At 49.1% G+C, this 9,803-nt stretch overlaps 1 protein-coding gene across 1 annotated transcript; it reads right to left on the minus strand.

Annotated features, from left to right (window-relative positions):
• Nucleotides 1-1,665: 1,665 nt before the first annotated feature.
• Nucleotides 1,666-7,501, minus strand: LOC103191232 (KN motif and ankyrin repeat domain-containing protein 1). The gene is made up of 6 exons (XM_007912200.2): nt 7,387-7,501; nt 5,173-7,035; nt 4,868-4,961; nt 3,334-3,486; nt 2,433-2,523; nt 1,666-1,963 (listed from the first exon to the last, which is right to left on the minus strand). Exons 1-6 carry the CDS (start codon nt 7,421-7,423, stop codon nt 1,736-1,738), a joined length of 2,466 nt encoding a protein of 821 aa, XP_007910391.1. The 5' UTR covers nt 7,424-7,501; the 3' UTR covers nt 1,666-1,735.
• Between the last annotated feature and the right edge of the window lie 2,302 nt (nt 7,502-9,803).

The raw sequence follows: 9,803 nt of genomic DNA on the forward strand, positions 1-9,803 counted from the left end.
AACGCTTCTTCCCAGTGGAATCGGGTAATATCAATTTTACTGTATCTATTGTCTCAGTTACAGCTTGTGTGACTTACTTGATAAATATTGGATTATTACACAACCATATTGGTTGTCTCCATCCAAATCTCTTACAGCTGTATTCCAGGGCATACACTGCTGATGACAGCACAACACAGCCTGGGTCATCGGCAGGACCTGGAGGGGCCAACCAGTCACTGGAGGCTGGGAATCAGCCCACTCAGCTTCTGTTAACCCTGCAGCCAAAGCCCTATCAGCTCTCAGTTGGACAAGCAGCGGGAAATCTTACTCAACGGAATTAGGCACGCAGGGTGCGTCCTTCCAGGGAGAGAGAGCGCATTCCATTCCAATAAATATCTCTGGGATTTCCATGTATAGGTGGGATGCAGGGAATTCTCAGGTTGGTTTGGATACTCCTAAGCATGGTGATGGGTTTCCACAGGTCACCCAGCTGACCCCCAAAAAAGGGAGGTGACATCCAGTGTTTCGCTCAGGCTCCTGGATGATCTCTAGGGCAGGAGGGCAGGAGAGAGTACGGCGGGGAAGCAGGAGGCAGAATGAGACTCACATGTGAGGGCCGACCTTCCCCATTGAACACCATTAGGACGATAAACTACAGCAAGTTACAGGCACGTGATTAGCTGTACTTTGGGCTCCCAACTATTCCAAACTCCTCCTCTCTCAGTGGCTGTTTGAGCCGGGTCCCTCCCCAGTCCCTGTACACTGATTCCTGTTATAAATTATCTTCCTGAGGATAAGCTAAGCATATTCATACATTTCTGCTTTGTGTTGGCCCCAGTTCTGGGAAGAGATCGCAGGGTGTGAGTCTATTTGAGTGTGTTTCAGTGTGTTAAAGCCCAGCCTATTGATCTCATCTGGTTTGAAGGACAGGCCTGTGACCTCTCCGCTGGCAGCAGTGACCGGCTCAGGCCTTGCCTGAACGCCACAGCTCAGGAGCCAGGCCCTGCTGCTGGGAGGCACAGCTCAGGAGCCAGGCCCTGCTGCTGGGAGGCACAGCTCAGGAGCCAGGCCCTGCTGCTGGGAGGCACAGCTCAGGAGCCAGGCCCTGCTGCTGGGAGGCACAGCTCAGGAGCCAGGCCCTGCTGCTGGGAGGCACAGCTCAGGAGCCAGGCCCTGCTGCTGGGAGGCACAGCTCAGCGGCCCGGGGCAGCGAAGGCATTTGTTGTGTCATTTCCTGTTGTGACAGTCCCAGAGGTTCAGCATAAACATGGTTTCTCATCGGCTGCGGTCCTGTCAGACACTGACCTCCCAGAGACTGACATCAAGCGAGAGTCCACCACAACAGCCAACACCAGCGCTTACCTGCAATTCAACCTCAATGTTTCCTTCATGATGATCTTAAATTGATGTCGTCCAGATACCAACTGGTGGAAATAGCTTCTCCCTATTCACTTTATAAAAAACCCTCATTATTGTGAATATCTCCTCTCAGAGTTTTTTTCTAGTGAAAACAGCCTCAGTTTCTTGTTTTTCCCCCATAGTGAAGCCTCACATCCCTGGTATCATTGTTGTGTGTCTTCCCTGCTCTCCCCCCTCTATGGTCTGGTCATTTTTCTGAAAGTGGGAGTCTCAGAAACAGGACAGTATTGTAGCTACAGCCTCACCAGCATTAACAGCAGCATCTGAAGCAGCGACAGAGATGATCAGATCTGACAACATTGTGAGGCAGTGTTTAGCAGGGGTTTGGCTCAATTCACTCACCGGTGTTCAGCAGGAGTTTGGCCGTCTGGAAGTTGGAGTGAGACACGCAGTAGTGCAGGGCTGTGTTGCCGTTGCCGTCACACAGGTTAACCACGTGCCTCAGGACTGCCGGAGACATCTCTGAGAATGCCATTAGGTAACCGGCCACAGTGTCAGGGCAGGCCGACTTTTGGCTGGAGATTCGGAACCATTCATGCTGCAGCAAGTTTAAACTGGGGATCTGCAACATCACAAAGGTGGACATTAACAATCCCATGACACTATTTGAAAAGGAAAGGAGTTTCTCCGGGTTTCTTGCCCAGTAATTTCTCAGATAAATAGATCACTCACTTCATAATAATGATAATCCTTGCCTTTATACAGTGCTTTATCACCTCATTGAGACATCTTAAAGCCCTTTTTGCAGGATTTACTGTAAAGTGTATTTTCTTTTGGAGGCAAACATTGATTGCCGCACTTTGTTTTGTGTCTTTATATCTTTGTATATTGTGTCTTTACGCCTTGTATCGAATGCACAATTATTGTGATTTAACAGAGCACCCCCCCACCCCACTTACTGCCTCTCCCCCACATTGCTGCCCCCCCCCAGGGTGTTGGTGTTCAGCGCTCATGTCAGTAATAGCGGTGATGGGATGAGGAGCTGAGAGAGGCTCCGAGCTTCGCACTGGATAAAACATTGGGAAACTCACCACTTCTTTGCTTGTTGTTGCTGGACTTTGGTCATTGAAATGGTTCTTCAAGATCAGACAAACTTCCCTCATCTTCAGACTCAGCTCAAATCTGCAGCAAAATAACTTGTCACTGCCACACAATACAATACAGCTGACATTTACACAGCGGCTGTCACATCTAGAGGATGTCCCAAAGTGCTTCACAGCTGGTGGTGGGGTGGGTGGGGGGCTGGGAAGGACTTAGAAGTGGTGGGGGGGGTGGGTGCGGGGGGCTAGATTTCAGCTGATCTCAGCCTAAAGACCATTATATCCTAAAATGAGAATTGTGGAAAAGTCATAAATTCAGTGTTAATCTGGAAGCCGATTCTTATTACAAACTGCAGAAAATCAGCTTCCAATTCCAGTCTGAACACGAGAGTCCTCTACAGTTTTATATGATCTGATATTTGATGACAAAATGGTCTTTAGGCTCAGACCAGGTGGAATTTCATGTCTCTGAAGAAGAATTGCAAATACCTACTAGGAAACACACACACTCACAACAGGTGTGTTGTCACACTCACACACACTCACAGCAGGTGTGTCACAGGCTGTACTGTGGGTGGAGCTGGAGGCTGGGTTGTGGACCTTGTAGCTGAAGGTAAACCTCTGAACCCAGTCAGTCCTGTGTGTTTCCTCCCTTCTCCCCCCACGACCTCAGTTCGGGTCTGAAATGCTGTCACTGTCCAGACCTTGGGACGTCCTCCTGACGTAAAAGGCGCTATACACATGTAATCTTGTTGTTATTGTGTGCGTCTGTGTGTGTGTCGAGATGACAAATGGGCTACAGACAATCAAATATAACAGATTTTGATTGGGTGAATATCTCAATCATTTTATGTGACAAAGAATATAAACAAACAAATGGAGGATTTCTTACTTCTCTTTCACCTCCTCTTCATCCACAGTCTGCTCTTCTCTCCGCTGTGTTATTAGCCGCTGTTTCTCCTCGGTGGTCTCCTCCCCCGAGCTGTCTGAGCTGTCAGCGGGGGTCTCGGCATCGCTCAGCTCCTCACTCGAGCTGCTCTCGTATCTAATTCCAAACCATAATTGCCCTGTGTGACTGCAGCACTGCACACGGGCAGCCACAGCAGCCACCGCACATGGCCGAGAGCAGCTACTGTCCTCTCTCCTGGATTCTCCTCCCATTTATTGACCCGAGGGAACGATCCACAAAATGACTCCCAACTCCAGAGCTAAATAACTGATTGACAGAATAGTTCTCTCTCCCCACCTCCAAACGACACTCAGCTCTCTCCTCCCGCCCTCGCCTTCTCTCTCTCTCTCCTGGACCCTCCCACAATCTCCCTCTGCTCCCGCCTGGCCATCCTCCCCCAGGCTCACCATGGCACGCACTAATGGTCGTCCCAGAGCAGCCACCCCAACTGCCCCTTCCCACCACACTCTCCACAAGCCCCACTTCTAAAAGGTACCCCCTTTTGTCATCCACATCCTTCCCAACTCTCCCACCTCATACTTGACAGTCGTTCTCCCCCCACAATCTACAAGCCCTCCAAACCCCTTGCCCTACTCTCTCCCATGCCAGCCCCTATTCACAACACGTTCCAAAATGTCTGCTCCCTTTCAAAGAAAGCTTTCACTATCTGCTACAGAAACCTGTCTGCCCCCACTTCCCCCTCAGCGACGCCTCCCCACCTGCTCACTCCACACCCCTGCCCGCCCTCCCCACCCTCTCCCAGCGCTGGTGGGGTGGCCCTCATCTCCTTCAGTCTATCTCTATGCCCCCAGCTCCTTCCTATCCTTCGAGCATCTCACCCCGTACCTCACCCTGTCGGTCTCTACTTCAGAATTTCCCTAATCTACCTCCCTCTCCAAACCGTGGTCCTTCCTCTCAGACATCTCCTGCCTGATTGATTGACTTCAATATCCTCACCCTCGTCTACAAATCCCTTTACGTCCTGGCACCTCCCTACTTCTCCAACCTGCTTACTCTTCACTCCAGCACCCGCCACCTCCGCTCGGCTGGCTCCAGCCTCCTGCTTGTCCCTTGTCCACCATTGGCAGCCATGCTTTCAGCCACTATGCCCCGAAACTTTAGACCTCTATCCCCTAATCTCTCTGACCTACTCTCTCCTTCCCCTTTTTCAGCCCTGAAGACCTTCCTCTTTGACCGTGCTTACAGTCACCTCCTCCCTCGCTCGGGCTCTGCGTTATGCTCCTCCACTGTTTTGTGCTCTGAGACTAACCCATGTAAAAAGTGCTATATAAGTGCAAGTTGTTGTAAACCTTCATTTCAACAACAGCAAATTACATTTGTATTTAGTGTCTTTCATGTCGGGAGGACGTCCCAAGGCGCTGAAGTGAAACCATTTGTATGACTTGTAAATCCCAAAAGAAAACACTATTCACAAGTGTTGAATATCTCTCCAGACACCTTGGACACCTTTACTTACTCTCTATTTAGACCAACAAACTGCAGATTTTTTCTGGTGCCGTTGGACTCTCTGCACGACCCGTTATTCTTTTTCATGATGGATTTCAACACTCCTGTCAGAAAGAGAAAACAGCATAATGACACCACAGCCATACTCACTCACTCAGGCTCCGTCACAGGCATCATTTCTTGTGCATTCAGTGGAACCACAATAACTTTCATTTCCTCCACGCGCCACCCACTGGTGAGGCCAGACCTTCAGTCAGACTTAGTCAGGGCAGGGCTACCAGAACCAAACATTTCCTAACCCTTAGGAGCACTCACCTTTGGGGCCGCCAGCCTCTGTCCTCTTGGCAGTGCCGGTCTGATCCTGATCCGATCTCTTCTCTTCAGTATTTGCCCCTCCCCCACATACAAGTTGTTGAGATGAGCTGTAGAACTTGACTACGATCTGATTCTCCACGGTCACACTGTCCTTATTGATTTGCTTGGAGTCACAGTCTCTTAATTCTAAAGTCGGGCTGCAGGCTGCTCCTTGCTCTCTGAGACTTGCACCCATCTCCCTATCTCTACAAACACTCGGCAACACATCTCTGGCCGCCTCGTTTCTAAGTGAGGCCTTGGAGGTGCTCTCACCACGCACTCTGTGTGCAGCCTCCTCCTTTACCATAATAGGAGAATCTTGATCAACTGAAACCTCTGTTACGTGCGAGACACAATTGACTGCTTTGCTTTGCAGACCACAATCCACAGAGCCATCTGTGATGCAGTCATCACCACCCACTGCTCGACTGACTACAGAAACCCTGGCTTCCAGACTGGCGTCAGCCACTGTGGGCTGGACCATCACTCCTACATCCAGCATCTTTCTGGAGGTGAAAGCTGCTACCTTTAGCCTGAATGTATGCAGTTCATTACTGCTCTCCTCCAGCTCTGTCTCCATCATGGACATATTGTCTTTTTGTCGGTCAATAATTTGTTGTAAAAATTCTATTTCCTCCTGTGCTTCTGTGGTCAGTCCCAGCGAGGATTCCACAACCCCAACGCTGGCATCTCTCACCTCCAGCTCAGCTCCAACCGCTACATCCCAACAAGGCCTGTTTGACTTGTAATAGAACACAACCTGGTCCATCTGCTCCTCACCGCCCACACTCACTGACCTGTGTGTCACATTGGAAACAGCTCTGACTTTGCCACCTTTTCCATGTCTTTCCAGAGTCGCCAGCTTCTCAGTCAGTTGTCTGAGTTCTCTGATTTTACTTGTCCTCTTTATGTTGTTGACATGTGCTGGCACAGTGCTGCCCTGGGAGCTCTCCCCAGAGAGGTTGCTGGTACTGTAGGAGCGCTGGCGGAAGCCGAGGGCTTGCCCGCAGTCACAAACCTTCCTCTGCTTTAGCTCCGACAACAGCTGCCGCTTCTCCTCCTCCACCGCACTCAGTTTCCTCTCCAGCTGCGGGATGCCTTTCACCTGTTCCTCCAACTCCTTCAGCCTCCTCAGGCCTGCTGCCATGTGCTGCCGGATGTGCTGCAGGTGGGCTGGGGTGATGCTGGGGACTGGAGAGCTTCTTCCTGAACTCAATGGGCTGAATGTGAAGAAGGCTGGACTGGAGTGGGCATGTGACTCGCCATTTCCCAGGAAGGTGTGGTGATACATGCTGGGGGACAGCTGTCTGTGGCCACTCGAAGTGCCGGCTGGTCTGGGTGCAGTGCTCAGCATCTTTATCCTCTGACAGTCTTCAGTACTCAGGTGTTGGTGCTGCAGCCTCCGGCTGGTCTCCAGCAATGTCCTCTCCACACGAAGGTTGCGCAGAAATCCGGGGGACGGAGGCGGCAGCAGATGCTTGTCTGGCAGTGGTGACACTGCTGTTATAGGTTCCTGGTTCTCACACCCGCCTTGCTGACTCCTTGCTTTTGGTGTTGTGGCTGAACCTTGGATGTCCTCACTGGTTGTGGAAGACAGCGACTCGGTGGAGGTCCACCCGCTGCTCTGACCGCTCCAGGCTTTGTTGCTTGAGGATGGTTTGACCTTTGGCCTCCTGTGAATTAACTTCTTCAAGGTATTGCCACTCTGAATATCATCAACGTATTTAAGGAAGTCCAAATCTAACTGGAAACCATAGGGTGTCTCAACAGCGTAGGGGCTCCTCTGACTAACCCCCACCTGGTACAACGCGTTACTTCCCAGATCTGGTGATAGGAGAGAAAATGTATTTACTTGTCTTATAGATAACAATAAATCACAACAAATCTCTAGAACCTTATAGGATTGAAATAAATAATTATTTAGTCACCTTCTACCTAGTGTTTGGGGTTGAGGTTGTGGCTGGGTTGGAGGTAGAATTTGGGTTAATTTAGGGGTTAGTTTGGGTAGGATTTGGACTGGGTTGAAGGTATGGTTGAGAATGGGGTTGAGTGTATGGTTGAGGGTGGGGTGGGCAGAGTTCAGTTTGGGGCTGAGTTATGTGGTAGAGTGGGGTTGCAGTACAGTTTTAGGTTGAATGGGTTGTTTGGGTAGGATTTGGGGTGAGAGATACTTACCTGGGATACTCAGGTTCAGTCGCGCTGCTCCTGCCATCACTCCCTTGAAATGTTCAGAATGTCATGAATGCACTGGGTGATTGATTGCCCAGGAGGCTTTGTCTGCAAGAAATAAAGAGGAAATGTAGCCACATGGATCACTATCCTGAAGCAGACTCACTGACTGGATTCAATGCTTTGCTCACTTCCCAATCTTCACACATTGTAAGGGATGTTTAATGTTGGGGGACGGGGGATACATGTTAGGGGGGGGCCTTCAATGTCTTCTTGTAGCCAGCTTTAACACAGGAAGGGTCTGGGACCAGTTTGTCCTCTCCCATGTCCTAATGTACATTGAAACCTTACTGTACTCAGTGGTTATTGTGGAGGTGGGAAAAGCAACTCCATTTGTTCTTTCCTCCGACGTGGTACATTGATGTAGTTGCCGGCTGACTACAGCAGTAATGTTGGATAAAACAATAGACTATTGTCTATTGACTGAAGGAATTTTACTTGGACCAATTTTTAATTCAGTAAATTCTTCTCACAGTAACAGTTATGAAAGCAATGAGCAGTGGGAGTGCTGACCCAAAGAGCTCACAATGGATGGCCATTCTCTCTGTAATGTACATTTCCAACAACTTCAATTCTGGAAACAAAACAATTGGAAACAGACTTCTCAGAAGCAGAAGTCGCTGAACTTGGCAACCACTGAACAACACGAACAACAGCCCTCAGATACATCCACACCACAGACACCGGTCATATCTACTGCACAATCTGATCTGCAAAACAAAAAATCCCGAAAGTCTTTAATCGGATGGACATTTTATTTTATTTCCCGTAAATCTTCCTTGTGTCCTTGGGGTGATGTTGGTGAATCAGCTCTGGATGCAGGAAAGGAAGCAAATATCAACCAAAGTGCCTCACAACAAGTCAGTATAACCAAGACCTTCCTGCTTTGTTGACTTCCTGTTGTTATGCTCTGGCCTTGCTTTGGAACAGCTTTGTGTCCTGCTATAAATTATTGCATTCAGGAGGGAGTGGCCCTGATGGTAAAGCTGAGCTCCCTGGTTCCAATCCCAGTGTTTGCTGGCCTCAATTGGGGAAGCTGAATTCGCCACAGCCTTCCCAGAATTTGCTAAGGGAAAACCAACCAGACTCCTGCTCATCATCCCCGTCAACAAGGAGGGAGAAGCCAGGCTGGCTGTCACGCCCTATACAGTCGAATGACCTGCTGACAATCACTGCCAAGCTTCATACATAATAATAATAACTCTTGCCTTTGATATAGCACCTGTTGAGACATCGACATCATGTTGTTGAGACATCTCAATGCACTTTACAGGACATATTGCAAAATGGATTGATGTGTTTTGTGGATGACCTCGGCAGCCAGTTGTGCACAGCAACATCCCACAAATAGCCATGGGGTGAGTGACCACATTTATTTGGGGGGCCGGTTGGCTGGTTGGCCAGAACCCTGGGACAAACTCCTTTCTTTTTGAATAGTGCTTATAGGATCTTTAACATCCACCTGAACAGGCAGATGGGACCTTGGTTTAATGTCCTATCCAAAAGACAGCACCTCCAACAATGGAACCCCCTCCCCAGTGCTGCATTGTAATGTCAGCTAACATCATGTCCTGACGTGGGGCTTGACCCCCAACTTTCTGACTCAAGAGGTGAGAGTCACTGCACCAGGCAGTCTGACACAAACTATTTCACAGAACTTGTTTCCAGCTCGCATCTATCACCTACCGGTTCCTACTTACTGCTGGGTAAACAGAGGCATTTGGAGTAAGGAAACTTGCCTAAGGTTTTGCCCCGTCTGGGAATAGAATCCGTGTGCTCTCGCTTGTGTGGCAAGTGTGCTAACCACTATGCTAAGGGATTCCAGTGAACATGAACAATGGTCATTTGAATGGAAGACAACCAGTGCCCTTGAACCACACCCAGCAATAGGAGGCCACAGAAAATTAAAAGAAAACTCCTGCACAAAGAAAAACGTGATCTTGCAATGCCCTGCCTCTGTGAACGGACAAGGTTGAACCTGGGAAACAGGAATCATTTTAGACATTGGTCTGAACTGGTTCCTATTTCAACTTTGTTCCCAGAAACAATGTAGATTCACAGCTGGGATTTGCTTATTTGAAATGTGGCTGGTTTATCAAACAGTTAAAATAATCTCAGCAAAAGTAACAAACTGCAAAGTACTGTTTTACAATGGTGATAATAATCAGGGAATGGCTTCCTCCATCCTAGCCAAGAAAAGTATTTACGGTCTCTAGCCTGGCCACCAGCTCAACAAAATGTTGACCTTATTCCAAAAGCTGTTTCCTGCAGTTGTGCTTACAGCTTCACCCTCACCCCAGACTCACAGCACACTTGCTGAATCTCAGCCCTGATTCCAGTGGGTTAGAAAGCATTGACTCAAT

Source organism: Callorhinchus milii, unplaced genomic scaffold (genome assembly GCF_018977255.1).
Source record: "Callorhinchus milii isolate IMCB2004 unplaced genomic scaffold, IMCB_Cmil_1.0 Scaffold21, whole genome shotgun sequence".
NCBI classification, from domain to species: domain Eukaryota; kingdom Metazoa; phylum Chordata; class Chondrichthyes; order Chimaeriformes; family Callorhinchidae; genus Callorhinchus; species Callorhinchus milii.

Bases quoted from the DNA above. Each gene is read 5' to 3' on its own strand.
- LOC103191232 (XM_007912200.2), bottom strand. From the start codon at position 7,423: ATGGCAGGAGCAGCGCGACTGAACCTGAGTATCCCAG. The intron at 2,524-3,333 runs GTAAGAAATCCT...ATTTTGCTGCAG, and splicing joins GAAGAGGAGGTGAAAGAGAA to ATTTGAGCTGAGTCTGAAGA. The intron at 1,964-2,432 runs GTGAGTTTCCCA...GTGATGTTGCAG, and splicing joins CAACAACAAGCAAAGAAGTG to ATCCCCAGTTTAAACTTGCT.